The 23,728-nt window shown below is 39.9% G+C and overlaps 1 protein-coding gene across 23 annotated transcripts in view; it reads right to left on the bottom strand.

Moving 5' to 3' along the window:
* The window catches only part of NRXN3 (neurexin 3), a 2,233,908-nt gene that overhangs the window by 117,755 nt on the left and 2,092,425 nt on the right, over nucleotides 1-23,728 (bottom strand). For 14 of the 23 annotated variants that reach the window (XR_015299916.1, XR_015299918.1, XR_015299917.1 and 11 more), the window contains 3 exons: nucleotides 17,207-17,296; nucleotides 8,570-8,620; nucleotides 6,482-6,789 (listed from right to left, as the gene is read on the bottom strand). Coding sequence is in view for 18 of the 23 variants with exons in the window: in XM_086937585.1 (XP_086793711.1) it covers nucleotides 6,482-6,789; nucleotides 8,570-8,620; nucleotides 17,207-17,296 (449 nt within the window). In the remaining 5 variants the exon portion in view is untranslated. The remainder of the gene's footprint in view (nucleotides 1-6,481; nucleotides 6,790-8,569; nucleotides 8,621-17,206; nucleotides 17,297-23,728) is intronic. The other 9 variants (XR_015299920.1, XM_086937572.1, XM_086937582.1 and 6 more) reach the window with 1 other exon arrangement.

The following is a 23,728-nucleotide window of genomic DNA, read 5'->3' as shown; positions in this document are numbered from 1 at the left end:
AAGACCTTAGGGGGAAAGCCTAAGGCTCATTCCACCAGGGGCAAAGCGGCTACAACAGCTTTGCTATGTAATGTTTCCATTGCAGATATCTGTAGGGCTGCCACTTGGAAGTCGGTATACACAGAGATCCCCTACTACAGAAGGAATAGTTTCTTACCTGTAACGCCAGTTCTGAAGTAGGAGTATTTCTGTTATAGTCATAAGCGCCCGCCCTCCTACCCGGTGGATGAAACGATAATGTACTGAATGCTACAGGTCTGGCTTTATACACCTTCAATAAGAACTGAAAGTAAAATGCCTTTGGCTGTGCATCCTGGCATACTGAGGGTCTTTGGAGAGTTCCTTAAAGGTACGGTATCTTTTTTTCCAGACACAGAATGGCAGCCTATTGGGCTTGTCTGTCCAACCCTTCCCCTCTATCGTGACAAAGGATTTTTGTGAAGGGGAGTTTTCTAGGTTTGGAACTTTACAAAGTGTGTAAAATGTAATATTATTTTTCACTTTGAGATGAAGTGCTGGCCAATGTAGCCTTGTAGTTTTAGGCTGCATTATCTGTCTTTGATTTTCTCTTAAGTGTCTATGCAGGACTGCAGACAAAGACAATTTAAGAGAATATTTTGATTGCTCCAGGGTCCACGCACATGGGCGGGACTATTCACTAAATTATGACTATACACAGAGATCCCCTACTACAGAATAACAGTTCTGTTTCCTGGCGGAATGTCAGTCCAGAAGTGTTCTGAGTGTATGGTGTCAGAGGTCCAGTTCTTCTACCCATTTGGCCTTTGAAGTAGGAAGACTTGAAAGAAAGGTGTTGGCATTCCACACGATCCTCCCCTACCTGGCCCTGGCTCCAGACACACTACAGGGGGGTAAGCAGGTATGTGAGAGGACAGGCACAGCCCAATTCAGGTGCAAGTGTCAACTCCTTCCACCCCTCTAGCTCAGAAAGACCCATTAGCCTGGGGATGGGTCATCAGGACAATCAGGGCACACCCCAGCTCCCATTGTGTTTGACTGTCTAGAGTGAATTCACAGAGCCCAACTGTCATCCAAACCAGACTTGCATTCTAGGAACAGGCAGAGGCACAGAATGATTATGTAAGAAAATGCTAAATTTTTAAAGTGCCATTTTTAGACCTCCAATTTAACCCCTTCGATGCTCATGACGGAACGGTTCCGTCATGAGCATCGGTTGAGCTGTGCTCATGACGGAACCGCTCCGTCATGACCACGCCCGTTTTCGTTAGGGCTCAGCACCGGCGGTAAATCTTACCCGCACGGATGTGGTTAGAAACCATCTGCACTAAAGGATGTGTTGTTAAATTGTGAGTCCAGAGACACCAAAATCCAATTTTCTATCTGCTCCCAATCGGATGGTATTGTAAAGTGTTACAAGACAACTCTAATCCTAACCTATGAGAGACATAGGCTTTGCTGTAGTCAAAAAGAAATTTTGCAGTTTTCACTACCAAGGCATGTAAAACATAAAAGAATGTCCTACCTTTAAGATACACTGCACCCTGCCCATGGGACAACGTGTGCCTACCTTAGGGGTGCCTTACATCTAATGAAAGGGAATATTTGGGCCTGGCAAGAAGATGAACTTGCCAGCTCGACAGGGTACTTAAAACTTGTGCACACAGGCTCTGCAGTGGCAGGCCTGGGACATGCTTGAAGGGCTACTCATGTGGGTGGCACAATCAGTGCTGCAGGCCCAATAGTAGCATTGGATTTACCGGCCCTGGGCACACACAATGCACAGTACGAAGTTCAGCACACAGTCAAAAACAGGAGGTCAAAAGCAAAACGGCAGGGAAAACCACACCAAAAGATGCAAGGTCTAACAAGTATATCAAGCAAACAAATTTCCTAATTGCAATTTGGTGCATGAGCATGCATGTGGATGCAAGTGTGGTCATTTTTAAAGATTTTTTCTTTTAGATTACGGTAAAATAAACTTGTCTATGAATGCATATGCAAAAGTATGAGTGTGCACATAAGGGCAGCCCATCTAGGAATCATTTAAGAACATTTTTCCTGGACATCCATGTGTGCACATCTGCACTAATGCCATGGCAGCCCTTTTAGAATTGTTTTACTTTATTGCTCAACATTGGACTATCCATGAGTAAGGAGCTGACTCAAGTCCCACTCTACTGCATTGTAGAGGATAGATATGAACAGCAGACTCCAAACTCATTAAGGTCACTGGAGGAACTGCTGGGTTTCCAACATCAAGGCCTCGCTGAATTCATTCTTGTAATCCAATGACCTAGAAGCCATCTATACAAGGACCATTGGGTCACAGTGGCAATAACTGGATGTCCTTGTATAGGCCTACTGTAATACGCAGTCCAGATCCAAGCTGGCAAAGCAAATATGGAATTGAAGTGTCAAAGAAAACTACACGGGCGTCAGAATTGTAGGTTTTTGTGTGTTTTTTTTAAAAACAAATTCCACTTTATGAGTTTGTTTGAAAAAAACAAGCACAAAAAACGAATGGTGAATGGGTGAAATAAATAAGGCACTGCTCAGGATTCATCTGTACCTCCAGTGCATCTGTCACATCAGTGATGCTGTTGGCCACACACTGGCATTGTTACTGGCAATTACATGCAATGATTCACCTTCAATAAGGGGATGAGGCAAAAAACAATCCCCCTAATATTTATTCAAAGAAGCCCATGGAATCAGAATGGTCCATCCATATAAAATGCTTTATGATCACTGAAGATGGGGCTGACCATGAGTGGGTCCACCGAGACAGTCAATAGGAGTATTGAGTACCCCGTTGGTCTGAGGAGGATCAAGGTATGACTATTTTAGGAAACCTTTTTAATGGTCCAGATAAAAAAAGGAGAATATGTCTATGGGATCCTGCATGAAGTTCACTCAGTTGTCAAATGAGTTTTTGACTAACACAGAATTTTTAATTGATGAAGACCATTATGAAGAATAAAGAGTGTGGTCAAGCCCATTGGTAGGAAAAGTGCCAGTCAGGGGCTCAGTACAAGCGAGCAACACCAGCATTGTTTGTGGTGCAGGGACACAGACTGCAGGAGCAGCTGAGAGGGAGAGACCTCTCCCTCAGTTCTTGGACTTGGTGTTAAGAGCGCAAATGAACGCACTGGGGCAAGCTCTGTCCATAAATGTGAACATCTGTTTCTGCCACTGTTCACAAGGTAAACATTAAATCGTTTCCTTTTTTACCTATTTGTCGTTTTTTCTTTTCTTTTTTCTCTTTTTTCCCGGTCCGTTTTTTTCTTTTGTGCCTGCATGACTTTTCTGCTACTCAAATTTGTGTGCATGATGGTTAGATATATTACCAAAATCTGAATTGCAAACTTTAATTTGGTTTTAAAGATATTAAAGGTAGTCTTTATCGGCCAAAGTCGATTAGAAGTTCACCTCATATTTGCTCCAAAGTTATTACTAAGGGTCTGAGTTTTATTCATAGACAAGCTGGTAAGATATACCCAGATATTGAACAGTGATCTGAAGGCTTGATGAATCAGAAACATTTCAATTGACCATAATGTTTTTTTTCCACCAACATCCTTAAGCAATGCAATGAGGCAGCACCATTCCCTTAATTCCAGGTATCAGTTCGGGACCTACTTAGTCATGAGTGTGTATCTAGGGTCTGGGACCTGTATCAGCTGTGTTCAGATGGCATAAGAAGAAGGTAGCTGCAATGTGGGTAAGGAAGCATCAAATGGCTGCAAAGAATATACTCCGGTTGTATGCGTGTGGTAGGGCGGGTGCAGGTGATTGTATGAACTTGTGTACATTTTTACAAAAAGTTCAATCTCTTTTTAGAAACAAATACGATTCAATTGCATCCTACATTTCAAAGGGGGGAGGGGGCAAATATTTGGCAGTGACCAAAGGTTGACATTTTGCAACATCTGTGGGATGCAACATTTTCATTGCATGATCATTTGAAAAAGAGCTCTGCAAACCAGCCTGGCTTCGATTTCGACTCATTAATGAACATAATGGTGCACAGATCCTAAAGCAAAACAGCACTGTTTCTGACATCCTATATTTGAGAGACAAAGTACCTCAGCAGCGGATTGAACTTACGGTGATGAAAAACAAGGATAAAGAGCTTCTAGGGAAATGCAAGTAATGGGATCGTATTAGACCAATCAGTCTAGGTTAAAATGATTCATATGTGCAAAGCCCTCTTATTTCCTATAGAGGCAGCAATCCCCAGAGGAAGATTGAGGTGAGCATGTGGTGTACGTTATTAACACATGTCTTCTTCATAACCGATGCTGTGTCTAGTCGTTGCGTTATCAACTGTAGAACTGGCAGACCACATTCGTAATCTCGCTCAAATTTCCCACTTGACTCATTACTGTGATCCTGGACAAATCACTTTATCACCTTGAGTACTCAGTACCTGTAATTACATGTCAATACAAAATTCTCTAAGTGAAACTAAATTTTGTTATAACATAAGTGAACTTCAAAGAATTGATCAATGAGCAGGATCTGCCAGGGACTATCTCAACAGCACAGAATTTGCACAAAAAAACCAACACTGAAACGCTGTCACGTAGATGTGTAGGATGTAACAAAAATTAATGTGGTAAGTAAGAGCAAAAAAATACAGTTGGAAAAAAAAGGTATTGCAATTTAAAACAATTCCCAGACATGGGTGCCTTACTAACTTTGCCATTGGAATTACGCTAGCCTGGCTGATGAGGGGTGTTACTCTGAAACCAGTTCCAGGATGCTTGTTTCTGGTCCAGGGAAGACCTGGCTTGGCAATTCTGTCTGGAGATCCAATGAGGAACAGGTTCAAGACTGATTTGCATGTGGCTGGGCTTGAACTGGAGTGGTGAAGTGAGCTAAACGAAGATGATGGATTCACCCAAATCTGTGACTGGGGGTTAGTGTCTTAAAAGTTTCAGCTCTCTGTCCATCATCTACTTACGTTTAATTTAAAACAATGACACCATTTGTTGCATTCCTGCCAATCTGCACTAATGTGAAATTAGTTCATTTGAACATGGTAACATTGTGAACTGAAATGTATGGTTTGTAGTCACCCTTTTGCATCCAACGGTTTTTATGGTCTGGCTTGACGGCTGCCGCCAGACAATTATGTGAGAATGAGAATCACCAGAAGAGGACTTTTGGCTCCACCCACATGTTAACAGTCTGGAATACATGTTTAGATTGGTCAGATGTTGTGTGCTTCCACAGAAAAGTACTTGCCCTCCACCCACACAGCTGTGATCAGCTTGCTTATTTATCCAGCTGCCTGAGTTTGAACTTTCAGGGGCACACACATGACATTATAATCAAATTGTTTTAGATAACTATATTATTTATGGTGTTTCTCTCAGGAAGCAACACAGATTGGAGAAGGGCATTCATTATCCTATGTGGATTTTTTCAGATCTCGCTTGACAGTGCAACTGTCACCTGACCTTTTGGACTTCACCAATATAATTCCACAGTTACTTGTTTCAATACAAATACTTATCCATTTGCAAGCTATCTGCTTGTAATGCTTCACATTCCCATAAACATTCCTTTGAAGCAGACCTATTGGCATTGCCAATGCTTGTTTGGCTATTTGAATTGGCAATTGAATGGATCTTAACTAATTTTACTGATAGTCATATTCTTTTCACTGCACCCTCTTGGAACACCCACCCACAATCTAAATGTGTAACGCTTCTCTGAAGTTAGTTAGTTCAGTGATACGTCTGAGATATGGCAAGTGCGAATTTTCACACAGAGGGGACTCGAAGAGTGAAATATTTATCTACCATATTGTTACAGGAACAGCTGGTGCCTTCATTTTGGCTTTACTTGCTTCAAGGTATGAAAATTGTTCCCTTTATACGAGGTGTATACAAACGATTTCTATTGTTGGAGAGGAATGTTGACTAATTAATTATTTTTGTGTGTTTGTAGGCTGATTTGTTCTTTTCTTTGTAATGCATAACCCTTTTATTTAGTTGCTGCTTAAGGTATCATTTTAGTATGCTTATCTATCACCAATAAAAGCAACTTGATTTAATATGTAAAGAGCAAAGGACAAGGAAGGATCATTTGTTTATTTTAGCATGTTAAGGACAATGTCTAAACGGGTGAGAGAATTTAGGTATGAAAATTAAATAATGTAAACCAAAATACAGGCAAAGCTTGCAGACCTGGCCAACATTTTCATAATAATTCAGTTGGATATTAGGGATAAACTGTGATTTTTCGAGGCAGGTGTCAAATGCTCTTAGTAACACATACAATTTCTACTGTGGAGGTTGAGTTACATTTCAAACCATTAACACCATGCTATTCAGCTTTTTCTACACGTTAACAACTTCAATTGTATTGGGTGGATGTGTTTTCAAATTCTCACAATTTTTTTTTTTACAACAAAAGAATACCGTTTTCCACTACGAATCAGTTTCTTTACAAGCAATCAATCTCATCATGTGGTTTGCATAACTCTTACCTGCACACTTGGCGTGGAGCGGTTTCTCCTGGCTGTGGTGGTAGCCATTGTGGTGGTGGTCTCCATGATGGTGGTTGACATTTCTGGTGGCATGGATGTTGTCTGCGTTGTACCCATGAGGGATGGAACCTCCCCCACCAACCGCACACTGCCATTGATTCTGATGTTGGGATTGTTCTCAGCTGCCATGCTGAGCACTTTGAGGCCATTGTAGTAGAGTCCTGAAAGCTGACCTTGGAAAAGGCGTCCCCGGTCCATCCCACCGATGGAGATCAGAGCCTGGGTGTTGAAGATGGTTAACTGACGGCCTAGTGGAAGGGTGAATGGTAGAAGGAAAATCATTGCCAAGAAGTGCATCTTTTGACAGAGTTCAGGACAAACCCAGCATCAATATGTATCATCTATTTCATACACTGGTTGGTTGAATTAAAATGCTGCTCACTTATTTTAACAGATGCTTACAAGGCTGCTTGCAGTTTAGTGATACATATCCAGTAACTCAATATATATTATATGGGTTAATAAGCTCACATTCCCTCATGTTTTGTAGGCAGGAGCAGTCAATTGATATCCATTGACCTTCGGTTGGATGAAAGTTGTCACACACCTATCCCTACCTACCTCTTTGATAATGGGGATCCATTCACCTTAACACAATCACTTCTGTGTCCTACTCTGAAATAATATTCACATACCATAAACCTAAGGAGAAAATGATGAAAGCTACATGGTTTAGCCTCATGTGCCTACTGTATGGAAATGATATATTAAAACTGTATTTCTTTCTGAATTTAGCATCTCTGTAAGGTGCATTATGTTCACTTCCTAAACTGCCTATGGTATCAAATGATTAACTAGAAGACTGCAAACACTTAGAAGCTCTATTTTAATGCCGTCATAACTTCATCATACAAGGATATGATTATAACTCTTTACTCTTGCAGCTGTATAGCTTTACAGTTTAGGTATAATAAGAATATTAGAATTTAAATCTAAAAACTTACTTTATGTATGTATAGAAGCAATTTTGTTAAATGGCCACTCACACTAAGGTATCTGTTCTGATTCTTGTGTAGAGATTCCTTTTTTAACTGCAATGTGCTGGACAAAGTAATAGGCATCAACACAGTAAGCATGGGCGTGTTTATGACTGCATATGATTTCAACAGTCCAAAACACTCAACAACCAATGAGCACAGCGAGCCCTGCCATTTTCTAATATCCAGGAAATGCTAATACCGCTATTGTAAAAAAACAGTAAATTACACCAAGAAAAGTAATATTTTAACTAAAACACACCTTTCAAATGTAATAATACACATTTTGCTTCTCCAGAGGTAAGATGTAAGTTTGGATAATTAACCTTTCTTTTGAGATTTCTTTTCAAATCAGCACATCAAATGGATTGACAAAGCGATTCAGACTTAATTAATTTTTCAATTATGATTTAAAGAACAATTTATTTAACATTTAATTTTAGATGGGTAAATAACTCTCAAAAGTGGGTACAGTTCCAGAATATCGTAAACAAAATGCCGTCCAATATAAATATTGTGCCAGAAATAATTAAAAAAAAATATCACTCCATTGGAGCAGATAATACAAAATGTACACACAAAGGGACAATATATATGAAAAGGGTATTTAGCGCAAGATAAGTCTATTAAACAATATGGTTTCTATTTGTATTCTGACATACAACCCAAGAGCCATGTATGTACATCCTGCTTCTTAAATAAACGAAAATGGTTTATTGCCACTTAAAGCACTCAATGAAAGTGACTGTATGCAAACATTGCAATCGAGGCATAGTTATTAACTATAAAGGTAACAGCAGGCTTGAGTTAACCAGATTGAATGATTTAAGGTTTGTAGGGTGGAGCACCTCAATTGATTGGCCAAATCTGTGTAGTTCACCGGTTCACCTGTATCTCCTTATGTAGGTCACTGGATCTCCTATAAACTTTTTTGATTGGTTAACTGGAAAAAGAAGATAGCCGGAAGCTTAAATAAAACAAATCAGGCATTTATGCTGCTCCAGACACCTGGAAGCATATTCTAAGTTAGTAATGATTAAAAAAAGCTTACTTGCAGTGTTGTAGGCTGCGGATGCCGTTCCACCATAGTTCCTCTTCCCGTCTGTGTGTATATCAGAAATTAATGAACACTGCCGCACTTAGCAAACAACACGGACTCAGAAAGGCTAGACATATGGTAAGGATGCCAACATGTTTGTCATCGCAGATTCAGGGAACTCACAGAAATCATGACTTTAGGATAGATTATGATTCATTGACATGCGTTTGGGGTAGTTATTCATGATTTCTGATCATTGCTGTAATGTTGTCATCCTTGTGTGGGGAAAAGCCAGTTGTCACAATAAGATTGACATATAATACAACACTCCACAGTTTTGTAAAAAACACTACAATAAAAAAGCAAATCTTACATATTTTACAATGCCACAATTGTACGGATGTAGCCAGTGACACTTCAAAAAAGAACTGAGTGGTATTTTGATAATGTAATTTGCCAATTTTCAATGGAAAAAAACTAATCAATCACCCAAAAAATGATGCTTAATCTTTTGATGATCAGCATTTTTTTTCAGAATCTGCCAAGTCCTCGGCTACATCCTTAGTGACAGTGACACGTTCTAGCTATATCAACTTGTACTGGATTGAGAAGCACATGAAAGGTAAACTAAATATGCGTATCATGAGTATTAGTGCCATTCCCTAAACTCACAATAGTCATTTTGAAAAATTACTTGACTACATGAAAATCTAAAAACCTGGGGACCAGAAGTATAAACCTATTTTATGGTTGCAAACCCTTCAATACGGAATTTGCAACCACAAAACAGACCTTTTCTACGTAAACATCCTTTTTCAAGGGTCTGTAAACTTTTAGTTACACCTAAAATAAGATGCAATTCCATACTGATTTGTTATGTGGAAGATGCATGTTGTATGCACTCCATCAAAAAATCAAACTGGTATGAGATGTATCAATGTTTTGTGACCGTAATCAAAACATTGAAAGGTCACCACCTCCTGAGTTGAGGTGGTAACCCTTTGTGCATTAAAAAAAAAAAAAAGTTTGTTGTTTGAAGGGAATGGTTCTCCGGGACTCCTGGAAACTCTCAAACCAACAGTTAAAAAAAAAAGAAAACCTTTTTAAAGTAGCCCTGTTTTCTTTTAGGAAATCGGTCTCTTAGACTATTGAAGACATGGTGGTCTGCTCTCGCAAGGAGGCCCGTTATCTGGTGAGTTGCAATTTGTGACCTATCCCATTACTATTCATGAGGGGGGGTTGTATTATAATGAAATCCTATACAGAATATTATGAACCAACCTATAAATACATAGATCGGTTTGCAAAATTCTTTACTGGTACCATAGTACTAGTCGCAAATTGCGACCATTTTTTTCTGGCCAGTAATTCATACATCTGGCCCATGATGCTCACAATGGGGTCCTTATCTGCTGTATCAAGTATGATATGAAACCTGGGCCACATAGAGCTGTCTGAAAATACAAACTCTTACCACACAGGTGCCAAAATATGTCACTGGAAGACTACCACTTTCATCACTATGTCAGGACTGAATTTGATCTTGTGAATGTGATAATAGTGATATGACCCTCTTCAAACACACAGACCAAACAATAGTAATAATAAAAAATACTACTAATAATAACCATTTTGACATTGAAGAAACATGCATGAAAACAATTCAGGAATAAATAGATCTTGGACCCAATACGTTTTGACAATTTTCACAAAAAGACAGAAAATGGTTTTTCCCCACAAATTGACATGACAATATTACAGCAGTAGCAGTCATAGGTTTGACAGATGGACAGTGAGAGGAATGTCCAAAGGTTACATGCGAATGGTTTGTTGAAGAGCACTCATTAGTTCAGTTTGTTTGCTAAGGTGGGGTGCCTCTGCCTATCTGACCTCTAAGATCTGGTGTATTGAGATACTACTCAGTGACCAAGCTTGGTTCAGCATTAGAGACGGAGTAAATTGATTCCTTCCCTGTCCTATTATAAGGAAATGGTGCTAATATAGCATCACAGATGCTACTGCTGCTTCTACTAAAATGGAGAAACTGGAGCGTCAGTTCCTTTTCACCTATCACTTAAAATCTCAAGGCACTATTTTCGCGAGTTTTCACTATGCACACTGTTAAATTTAAAAAAGGGCAGGTGGATGAGTATGTTGTTGCCATGCGATTGTTTTTAGGATGTAACCTATTTTTGATTGCTTGCATGATCGTCCAGCTCATCGGTTCAATGCTATACTGAGAGAAAATGGCCTAGAAACCTGACATGAAACTGCTGTTGTGATTTTCACCATTGCCTTATCCTTGTCTCAACTCAATATTCCCTGGAACATAAAACATAGCAAATGCTTGTATCATGAGGACTTGTTAAGCGAGTCACTGAAACAAAGGTTTTCAAGATATGCAGAATAGGCCCCCATCCTTTTGCTAATATCACATCTATTGGGCATATGATTTATTGATATGCATCACATTTTGAGGTGGATCTACCATTTATCATTACACACCAGCAAACTATTCTCCAGACACTTTTTATTGATGTGCTCCATCTATATTAGTGAGAAAATATAAGTGAGTGAAATATAGAGGAGGATCTTGGGTCACACCCCTGGGAGAAGTTAGGGTTTTATGTTGACGGGAACATTTTAAGTTTTTCGCTTTTTAGAGAACACTTTCCTTCTTCACGGCGCAGGCTATATTATTACCTCTTCCACTCAGTCATCTCGATGGAGCTTTCAGGTCATAATTGAAAGACGGAACAAGAGTCTGAGGTTGAGAATATGATTTCTTAGGTGCCTCAACCAAGAGACACTGTTGTTGTGTGTTGGGATTTGATGATTAGTGATCTCTACAGGATGTCAATGTGCAGATCGATCAGGAATTCCTAGTCTCCCTGTGGAAAACTTTATTGACCGATGAGTGAAGACAATGTTTTTGGCTCTCCTAAATGGAGACACTGAAATACAACTTGAGGAGGTCTTTAATCTATGGATCTCCGGTGGTGACTATAAACATATAAAAATCGCATTTAGGTCTTAAAAACCTTCTTCAGATAACCATCATTTATATTAAAGTCGGTTCTTATTCGAATCCAAACAAGATAGAGGCAACAGAGCACTTAAGTTACATGAGGTTTTGTATAAATGTGATCATTTTCTAGTATGAAATACTTTCTGCAGGCAGACTCATAGGCAGAGTGAGATCCCAGAAAAAGGTCTTAGTTAATCATGGTTCGTTTTAATCATGATTGAAGTCAAGTCAAAAATCTTTCTTTTGATTTATATTCAAATCCATAAAAGAGGCAAAGATCGTATTCATAAAAGTGGCATATATCATCCACAGATATAAAAGAAACCATACGAAATATATTAAGAATAAAAAATTTTACAGTCAGTATTCAAGGACTGGTCAACAAACAGTGCAAATTGCATATTCCAATTTTAAAAATAATTCCAAAGGGTTATTCATATAAATTTACAGGCAATGTTTCCTATTAAAAACTGACCAAAAACATTTTAGCACTATTTAAAAAGAGCAATATTAATGTATGAATTGGACATGCCTCTTCCTGAGAATTGGCATATCCCTACAGCCTTTTCAGTTTTCTTTGTAGCGTAAAGCGTCCAAATGAGATAGCTTTTTTCACCTGTGAAGAGCCATTTTAACAAGGATTGTGCAATACGTATGCACATTACGCAAAGATTTTAAAAATGCGAGGGCCTCCTGATGGTAAATAACACCTTGTGTCAGGGAAAGGGGCAGCAGAAAAGACGATCTAATATTACAGCAAAATGTACAAAAAAACATAAAATGAGTCATCGGCTGTGTTGCATTTCTGTCACATTGGGCATCTTAATAAGTTCCGGTGCCACAGATGTCTTTTTGGAAGGACCAATAAATGGTGCATCAATTCTAGGCGTAATCTAGTCAACAAATCGAAGGATGTCATTTTTAGAGCTAGTTCTGACAGCAACAAATATAATTTCAGCTTGCCTCATTACCATCAGCCAATGTTGCTGCATTCAAAATCGGATCGGGATACTAAGGTCATCCATCAATGGACTTGGTGAAGTTTGGTGATAATCTGCATAGTATTGGCATAGCTGTGGATCTACACAACCAGCAAAATTATGTTTTAAAACTTGCCATTAAATGCCAGGGGAATTAAAATGAATGCCCCAGAGAGTTAGTTGGTACTTATGGCAGACAATAAATTTCGATTCCATGGGTTTTGGAATTTAACAGGTGTGATAATAGAACCTACTGCAAGTTTGACATGGCAAAATCTAAAAGTGCTTAACTATATCAGACATATTGATTACAGACTATGACAAATAGCACACAAATGTTATTTCCAACCCTTGCACAAGTTAAGGTTTGTGGAGGAGGTTGTCATTTCCAACACCACTTGTACTCAAGCCCTGAGGGTTCCCTGAGGGACTGCAAACACTTTTGGAAGAGTTATGCAGCATAATAATTAGTGACTTGAAGCATGAGCTTGACCTAAAAGGACTGAAACCAACTTAGATACTGCCATTAAGAACCCTATGCTCATTGACTCTAGTTAGTAAATAAGCATGATTCTATTATTGATGGTGTCATCTACCAATGACTGGTCCAAGAGTAGACAGAAAATCCTTCGACTACAGAGATGGCAAACAAAGGCCCCGGTTAGCGGTAAGGCGGCAGCCCTATTCACCTTCCCATAAAGTTCCAAAGTATGAGTTGCTCTTAAAAGTCAGCTCGTTTGCAGACTTTTGTATGGCATATGAGGTGAGCTACAGTAATCCTCCCTGCTGCAGAAAGTTCTTTATTATCATATATTTTTCAATTTTCAGTTGTTGTCCTAAACCTTCACTGATGTTATGATGCCCGGTGCTTGTACGCTTCTGAAATCTCCTGTATTACTGCCTCTCATAACTAGCTTACCAAGGTTGCAATACTGGTGGAAAAATAATATTTGGTACTTTATTGCTTTGTACTGCTTTTCAGCTATTGAATCTTATTTCCCTTGTTGGGTAAATTCATGCCCTGTGGAAATCTATCATCTGCGCAGTACTAATAATGGCACCGAGCCACGGTCTAGCTCTTTGTCTGCAATGGTGACATCAGTTCTGTTCTGCAGTGCAGCAGATGCAGACCGATGCCAGCAACTTGTTTCAGCATCCTTTCCAGCTTGTTTTTGGTTGTTTCACTAGAGAGACAACCAGTATGTATGAGATTGTATTCTAATATCGATAGCATGTTATTTTAACACTGGTTGAAAAGTTATCAGCCACCATGTGCAGTGCCAGACAATAGAGCAGATAATACTGTACATTGTGGGAAATCATTTACTGATAAAGACAGAACAAAGAGGGAGGGCCTCCTTTAGATGGGGCTAAGGAACAGGCTCAAAAGAATAATTAATGAGGGATGGATAAAGATATGTAGGTGCTGTCACAGGGAATCAACAGAGAGGGGAAGGTGTAGAGAGGGAGCATGTTGAAATTAAGATTATATCATATTGGGAAGGAATGAAAAGGATAGAAGTAGAAAGAAGTCTTGTCAAGGGTATGGAAATAGAAGTCATGCTGCCTCGTTACCAGGGGCGTAGCTTAGTCAGATTCAGGGGGATGGTGGGGGTGTGAAACTGAAATTTCCCAACCATCACTGCCATTGAAAATGGCAAAGTGGATGAAAAAAAGTATTACATTTAAAAGGCTTCTATGTTCCACTTAAGAGCCATCCAGTCCTTTGTTTATGCTGGGCCTGTTTTGTGTGAAAGGAAAGTGGAGGGGTGGGTGTATGCAAGGCTGATAATCCGAGGGGAAACCCGACAACAGACACTGTTAGTCCGGCTTTAGGCCCTTGACCCAACTATACACCCCAGAATCTAATTTTTAGGGGGTGTCACGCCCCAATCACCCCGTGGAGCTACACCCCTGCTTATTACAGTACGCTGTTCAACAATTTTGCTCTGTACTGGGTTTTTGGCCATGCAAATTGCTTTTCCAGGAATTATTTGGATGACTTTGCACAGCATAAACAGTGCCACAAGTGGATAACTGCAGTTTTACCAGTTGCAAAGAGCATTCTTGCACATTGTTTCCTGTTCCCATTGAGACCATGTAAAACTGCTCACTTTAAAAAAATCAAGGAATTTCTGTGCAGTAACAGTATTTTCCTGAGTAATTATAGTGGCAGGTGCCAGCACAGAAGTCTTAATTATGACAATAGAAAAAATGAAAAAAAACTAGCAAGAGGATAGCAGATGAAAAGGTAAAGAACTGAAAAGGAGGAAAAGACACAGAGGGAGCTTGGAGTGAAGGCCGTCTCAAAGACGCAGAGAAAGAGGGGAGCAAAAAGATAATAACAAGATAATAAAAATGAACTGGGTGTTTGGTGATCAACAGATGGATGGAGGAAACTATACAAAAATTTGAACAGCAGAAACTAGAAGATGATAAAGAAGAGAGGAACACAGAATGAGACTGGAGAAATGACAAAAGGTCAGGGGTTGTAATAAACGATTAGGAAGTTATTCAGTTGAATAAATGGAGAGCCAAATGCAAGAAGCATGGAACTGGAATACACAATAATAGAAAGAGCATAGAACTGGACTGTGTGACTTCATTGCGTGACAATAGACACATAAATGAGGCATAATGCTTGGGTATATAAAGAACATCATAATCTCTCTGGTAATTTGGAGATTTTCTGAGGTTTAAGATCAAGGAAAACTAGCTGTGCTAAGGTAGAGTGGGTGACCTGTGTGACACAACCCGACAAGTTACTCTCTCTCTGATGTAGTTCTACATATTAAGAGGACAGGGAAGTTAAGAAATCTACAAACTTTCCTATCCAAATTGAACTTAAAACATAGCTAGGGTAACAGCTGTAAGAGAGAAATAAAGACTTATGGTGAGTGATTTGTGGGATCTTTTGACCAAAAACAGAAGAAGGATTTACTCAAGCTAAATCATAGGCAGACCAAAACGTTTTCAGAAATGATGAGCTACATGGAGGGGAAGGACCATGGGACGACAAGGTGAATTTTAGTGATTCTTCAGGAGAAAGATAAATACTGAATAGAAATTAATGGATCGGCAGAGGGCCTTAGTGGATGGCACCGGAGCATTGGAAAGCTGGCCGGGAAATTGAGATACATATATAAATATACATATAGAAGCGAGCCATGAAGATGTTCCCTCAATATAAACATTGGAGTGCAATTAAGATGATAAAGATTTGAAGCGCTGACAATCTTTTGAAAGAAGGACTGCCTAGAAAGAACATAGCAACATTCCTGAATCCTATTTGTGGATCCTGGGTGTTTACAACAGGTTTTGTGCTTACCCTCGGACCTGCAAGGGATTAGCTTTTACAAAAAGAATTACACATACCAGAGCGCCAGACATTGTTAAGACGTGATGAATTATGGGTGAAAAAGCCTGTCATGCTTACAAGCTCAAATTCAAATGATCGAGATAAAATAAAAAAAGAACAAGAAACCAGTGGAAGAAATATTCTCAGGCACATGGGTGAAACATCACTGTTACAGGTTAAGGCATGCAGATTAACAAAATGTTTAGGCCATTGTTTTGTTGCATGTTAAAGGGACTTTAAAAACTAAGATAACTCGAGTAAATTATTTATGTTTTAATATTAATTAACATTTTTAGAAACAAGCAACTCAGAAAGGGCAGCCAGTAGGATTGATGGATTGCTTAATGTATTGATTAATAATATGCTCTTTATTGCAATCATGCAGGTCCATTGTTATGTCCAGTGTAAGCACAGTGAAGACATGACAGCTACAACAAGGTACTGACCAAGATACTAATTGGATTGTAGCCTTCCCAGTCCAACCACATCTACTATATTTTGATACTGGCGTTTTTAGTGTTGCCTGGAACATTCAGATCTTTTGAATAGATTATCCAGAGCAAAGGTAAGACCAGAGTTCCTAGGCTACACCGCTGCACTGTGCATGCTTCAGTTTGTGGTGTAACATAGACACACAAAAATCAGCCAAGGCCCCAGCTCACTCCTCAGGCTGCCACTTCCATGAAGTGTCAACTTAAATGCCTATCATGCCAGAGACTGTTATGTTTAATTTATAATTCTTAAGAGAATGAAGGTTCAAGGGTCTCTTTAACTTAAGTTTAAAGAAAAGGTTAAGAATGTGAAACCTCTTTTCTATAACGTTATTAAAAGATAGTTTTATCATTAATATTTGACAGCTCTATATCAGTGGTTAAGCAGTCAAAACTCACTTTTTACAGGATTGAAAATTCCCAGTTATCAGAAATATGTGGAATAAGCATATGCAATATTGTAATACAGTAATGATGAATTTAAAAAATATTTAATTTATAGTTTAAATTGAAGTAATAATGTACAGAATTTTACCTACTTGGTTTAGCCAGTTTGTGCTCATATTTTTCATTAAACACAAGCAATGTTAGTCCCTTTAACGATATTTTAATGGCAATGTATTACTTCATGATTTATAACATATGGGTTTCCAACGCAGACAGAAATTAAAATGGAACTTAAAACATTTAGGAAGCAGGCAGTTACTGTTTAAGAAACATTTAAATGCAGGCGTTAACAAATGGGGTTTTCTATTCATATAATTTTAAAATGAAAGTTTTAACAACGTTTACCTTTTTCTTGCAGCCATTCCTCTACAGGTCGGTTATATTTGAATGGGATTTTCTGTTTTACCATTTGGATACGCTCACTATCACTGTGCCCTTTAAAGTTTAAAGAAAAGTTTAAACACATTTTATACATTTCAATGAAGTCATAAAACATCTAATACAAGAACAGTGCCTTTTTTCCTATCCATGGATGATTTTTTAAAATCTTGTTAGAAGAAAACTGTTTCCAGAATGCTCAGTGGTCAAAATCCTTATTATGGTAAGTCGATTTCCTTACTATCAGCTTTGTATTATGTTGCAAAGATAGCACAGTTGAAAGCAGACATTACATTACATTGACATTAGCCATTCACTCATTTCCAGTACCTCCGCCAGTTCTAGTTGATCCAAGGGAAATTGAAGAAAACCACTACATCATTAGCCAGTTTGTACCAAACGTGCAGCACGAAACAATTGTTTCTTAACCAAATACACAAACAAAATACTCACAGAATCAAAGTCTCAGAAACATATGCTACTTACCAGTAGCCCACATTTTAAAAACAAAATCCAACATAACTTTAAACAAATAGATAATTCTGCAAGAATCAATTTGTAATGATGGCTGATCCATACTGTAAATATTTATAATGTACACATCATTATCTATAATACTAACTACTGCCTTATGTATGTGCATGTGTTTCTTTACTGATCAGTGATTGAATGTCCTTATTTCTAAGTACCGAGAAAACCTATGTCAATTTATATACTCTATAATCAAATCTCAAATCAGCCTCGTTTTTTCTAAGTTAGCCATCCAAAACTGACGGAATTGCTCACCACGATTAGTGTTCATTGTATTAATTGATATCATAGTTGGCATTTATATGTTTTAATTCTGAGGTAAAATGTATGTTCAGATTCAGATTCAACACAATAGTCTTGCTCAGTTATGAGTTTGTAAAACTCCAGTGATTTCACATCTCTATTTTGGACTGCAGGGCAGTACAAGATGTATTTTACAAGTCTCATATAAGACAAACTAGAAATTGCTGCAAAACTCAATTAATTATGTTTACAAAGGAACTTTAAAGCAAGTTCTGTCTTTTAAGTTCACATCACATTAAAATTCTGGGCCTAAAGGTGTAATAATGAATAAACACATCAAAGCAACGTTTCGTAAAATAATTAGGATGTGTAATTACAATCAAGAGTGACTATTGAAATGTATGATAGTATTCGAGACATGTTAGTTTAACAGGTGGATTAATATTTATAAGTGTTCATTGACTTTACACTTTGCATTGAAACACAGACAGGAGTGTGAAATTAAAGAAGCATGTCAGAGTGTGTCTCTCTTTATCAACTGGAGCAGCCCAACATACCTTCATATTGGTGAAATCCCCTCTTTAATCATTGAGCACGGAAAGGGAAAAAAGGATGTAGTATAGAAGAAAGGATTCATAGGAACAAGATTCCATTGATGTTCCAAGTCTGGCTTATCCTAAATAAACATTTTCAATAATGTACTGCTTTTGTAATTTATTCTCATGGTATACTTTGACTATAGTTCACAAACTGTAAATTGTTGTCCCCGATTTGTGGGGAACAAGTGGCAGATTAGGTGAAAAATTGTGCTGAACTTTACAAACACAACATTACCACTTTACAGGTGCTCTACCATGAAGGTGACAAAAAAATCCATGAAAAACATTAAATCTCTAGCTAGCAATTATATTTATTACTCAGCCAGTTGCAAGCACCAAGCACTGGATGCACCTCAGCAAATGTAAGCATTTATGCCATTGTTGCCTTCTTGGAAGATTCTGGAGTTTTCCTGGAAATACTTTGGGAGATATTCTCAAGAACGTGCGATAATCATCGGCAACCTAGGTTAACGCAATATTACATAACCCCGTCTATCGCAGGAAACTAACGCCGTGTTAACTGCGTATTCTCAACACGCCAGCGGACGCTGATAAAAAAGGAAACCTGAACGTGAAAAAAGTTGTGATGTGCCCAACAGCGATAAACACATCAGCGCGCCAGGTGTGCCGTTCCCACGTCATGTGGGACAATTCACCATGAAAGCTGCAAATTTAAAAAAAACAAAGAACTGAGAAGCACTATGGAGGAAGTCGGAGCAACTACAGTGTACCAGCGCACAACTTTCTGTAGCAATGTCTCTACCCCGCCCCCGCAAGGGAGTATAGGTTCTACACTTTGGCCTTCCATGCCGACCTTGAAAGCAGAGTTCAACAAGTTGAGCAGGCACAAAGCTCTTTTATTCCAACAGGAGGTGGCCCTCACTTCCGCCAGAGAAACATTCAGGGATTGCAGGTGGCTCCGACCTCGACTGAGATACAGCCGCTTCTTACAACTGTCCTCCCACTTCATTGTGTGGGACTAATTCAACAAATATTCAATGCATCTGAGACGACAGGCCTTGCACATTTTTTTAAATGTGTGAGATCTGGCATGGTCTGCCCTGTTCAAACTATATTCAGAGTAATACCAGCTTTTATTCATTTTATTTATTCCAGCGTCTCCGGCGGGAGTCACTTAAAATTGGCCCTAGAAGCTGCTGTCCTGCTTCTCCTCTTTGTGCTCCGTAATGGCTGCTCACTTTGAGGCTATGCATAGGCCGGCCCAGCTCCAACTGTACTGCAATCACCAGTATGAGGCTTTTGGATGCTTGCCTTTAGCAATGTTTGGCGTCCGGTACGACTTGACCTTTCGCTTTGCATACTATACTTGTGTGCAACCTGTGCTTCATTGCAAGAGATGTCATTTCTCCTGGGCAATGAAACTTTTTTTCTTCTGTTTTCAGCCGGTTGATGGGTCCTTTTGGAGGCGCATGACGTGGCTTGTTCTGTGGATGGACAAATGACGCATGCAGCTTTACTTGGAATCTTGGCTCAATGGGATATCTGTGCTGCTGGGCAGACTTTTCTACAAAGTGGTTTCATTGCATATCACACAAGTCTCCCACTTCTGGTGTTGGATGCTCCTGCTTAAGAGGTACATGATTGTTCCTTCGACTTACTTAATTGGATATCATTGCTTTTTTCTACCAATGACAAGGATGAACTGTAAGGGGGAATTGCATTTCTTTGCACAAGTGAATTCATGGATTAACTGCTTAGGTCGTCACAACTTCGCTGTCTGCATTATGGACTTGTTTTCCATTAGCTCAATGTGCCTTTGGCTTTGTCTACGAACTTTCTAATTTTTCTCCGATTTTGACTTTTAATTTTTGTGGAAGTTCCTCACCGATATTAGGAATACTGCATGACTTTTAAACTCTGTTTTTTTTCTTCTGTCTATGTCGTACTGACTTAGCAAGGGGGAGGGTGTTATATGGGGTTATCAGTCCCTTTGGATACATTGTCAACATTGCTAAGTTAACAGGAGCTTGCTTGCCCTATGCTGCTGCTTTTGAAGGTGTTTGTTAGAGGAGCTATGTTGCAGTATATTATAAAAAAAATAGATAGGGATTATCTTCACTGGAACAAAGACACAAGACGTATCAAGATTTACAGCAAAAGCATGCTAGGGCTATTGTTCTAATAGACCCTGGAGAACGAACAGCTGATTTATCATCAGGTGATAGACGTCAAAGCTAAACTTAAAGGATGTTTAAGGGATAAAGTAGCGAATAGCTATCATAAGTTTTAAACCAAACAGTATGAGTATGGGGAAAGGGTTGGGCATCTGCTAGCTAATAAAATCGCTGATATGAGGGTTCGATCTAGCATTAACCGTGTTAATGGGGAGACGGATTAGTCTATACTAGATCGGAGGATATAATTGAACAATTTAAGTTATACTATGCCGATTTGTATGACAATTTAACTTGCTTTAACCATCAAATTGCTACAGGTTATATTGAGGAAAGCGCTATGCCTATCTTGAACTGCACTCTCTCCGAGCCTCTATAAAGGGATGTTGATCAAGGTGAAATTGAGGGAGCAATTAATACTTTACCTCCCGTAAAGCTTTAGGAGGTAATACAATTCCACTGGAATTCTATAAGATTTTTAAAAATAGGCTTTTACCGGTTTTTCTAGCACTATGTAATGAGATCATGTAGTGGGGGATGTTCCGCCCTCCTAGAATATTACTAATATCATAGTGTTTTTTTAAAAAAATGGGAAACCGGCAGAGGAGTTGAGCTCATATCGGCAGATATCACTGACAAATGCCGACGCAAAAATCTTTCAAAAAATTCTTGCATCTCGTATTGTCCCGCCTATCCACGTTTTAGTGTCAGAGCATCAGCATGGCTTTGTTCCAGGCAGAGACACGGCAGCCCACATTAATACAGCTATCTCTGTGTTTGACATTTCTGCCCGGTTAGAACAGCGTGTTGGGATGCTTATGCTAGATGCCGAGAAGGCCATCGACCGGGTGGTCTGGGGATCATTATGGCTAACAATGACAACGGTTGGCCTCAGTCAAAGGTTTATCTCAGCAACCCAGAAACTGTATAGCAATCCGACAGCTTTGGTTAAAGCTAATGGTCTTTCCTCATCTTCTTCTGTAGTTCAAAGGGGCACGTGACAGGGGTGTCCCTTATCCCCGTTGTTGTTCGCTCTTTACATTGAGCCCTTTGTACAACATTTGTTATGTAATGCAAGGATTCCACCAGTATTTCTCAATGGCATAGAGCTCAAACTGGGTGCATACGCAGACGATATAGTAGTCTTTTCCAGTAGACCTTAAGACTCTATAGTTGAGATTACCTCAGATGCCCAGCGTTTCGGGTCGTTTTTAGGCTATAAATTAAACTTTAATAGAACAAAAACAATATTGAACTATAAATCAAATGCGGCCCCAGTGGCTTGGGGTATTAGACAAACAGCAACATAATTAGGGGTTTGCATTTGTAGTCACGTAGACAAGGTGATAGTGCTCATTTATGAACCATTGTTAAAGAGGGTTGTTTCAAATATGCATAGTTGGCATAGGCTTCCCATTAGTATTGTGGGGAGATGTAATATTGTTAAAATGAACTCCATCACGGACATCATCTCCCCGCATGCCATTGCGTCCACTAACTACACTCTACTGGGAGACCTCAACTTCCACCTCAACAGCCAACTGGACCCCAGCACCACATCCTTCCTGGACAACCTCCACAACATTGAACTCTGCCAGATCGTGACCGAACCCACGCACTCAGCAGGACACACCCTCGACCCCCTCTCCACAACAGGAAACTCCAGCACCTTCAGCCACACCACCGAACTCCCATGGACTGACCATTGATGCGTCCACTTCACCTTCAGAACACCAATCATCCACAGACACCAGCACTTGCTTCCATGAAGAAACTGGACCAGAATCACCGAACCCCAGCTAAACTCATCCCTCAGCAACTCCACCCCAACCATCGCAGAAAACGACTAACCCAACACCCATGCCAAGAAAGCTAGATGGGTCACCACAAAACGTTGAGAGTCCAGACGCACTTGCCGCCGCCTCGAAACGGCCTGGAGGAACACCAAATACACAGAAGCCCACAAAAACTTCAGATCCGCCACCAACGTTCACCACCAACTCATCAAAAAAAAGAGGAAAAAAGCGATTGAAGACAGAATCTCCACTCATGCACACAACAGCAAAGAACTCTTCAAAATCATCAAGGAGTTCGCTCAACCCACCAGCGACCGACATCCCTTCCTCACAAGACCTCTGCGAGAAACTCAGCACCTTTTTTCACCACAAAATTAAGAGCATCTACGACAACTTTGATAAAGATAACCAATACACTGAACCTTAACCAACCACCCTCAAAACCCTGAAGCCAGCGATCGACAACTGGACAGCCCTCACCACCGAAGGCACACTGAAGATGATAAAGTCAATCCACTGCGGGGTCCCCACAGACCCCTGCCCCACCACATTTTCAACAGCGCCGCAGACACCATCGAGCCCATGCTGTGCCACACCATCAACAGCTCCCTGGTAACCCCCTTGTTCCCTCACAACTGGAAACACGCTAAGATCAACCCCCTCCTGAAGAAACCCTTGGCGGACCCCACCGACCTCAAAAACTACGGACTCATCTCCCTGCTCCCATTCCCAGAGAAAGTCATCATGAAAGCCATCAACAGCCAACTTGCCACATTCATCAAAGAGCAAAACATCCTCGACTCCTTCCAATCCGGCTTCAGAAAAAAACACAGTACGGAAACCGCCCTCCTCGCCGCAACAGACGCCATCCGTACCGATCTGGACAAAGGAGAAACAGCTGCCCTCATCCTCCTTGACCTCTCAGCGGCGTTCAACACAGCCTTTCAACGCACCCTAATATGCAGACTCCACTAAGCAGGGATTCAAGACAAGGCCCTCGACTGGATCCGCTCCTTCCTCTCCGGCAGAACGCAGCGGGTCAGACTCCCCCCTTTCCTCTCAGACCCTACACATACCACCTGCAGAGTCCCCAAGTGGTTCTCCTTCAGCCCTACGCTCTTCAACGTCTAAGTGGCTCTGCTCTCCTCATCTTCAGAACCTATAGACTCAACATTGTGTCATATG

This window comes from Lissotriton vulgaris, chromosome 9, assembly GCF_964263255.1.
Source record: "Lissotriton vulgaris chromosome 9, aLisVul1.2, whole genome shotgun sequence".
NCBI classification, from domain to species: domain Eukaryota; kingdom Metazoa; phylum Chordata; class Amphibia; order Caudata; family Salamandridae; genus Lissotriton; species Lissotriton vulgaris.
This window is presented reverse-complemented; position numbering and strand designations above follow the sequence as displayed.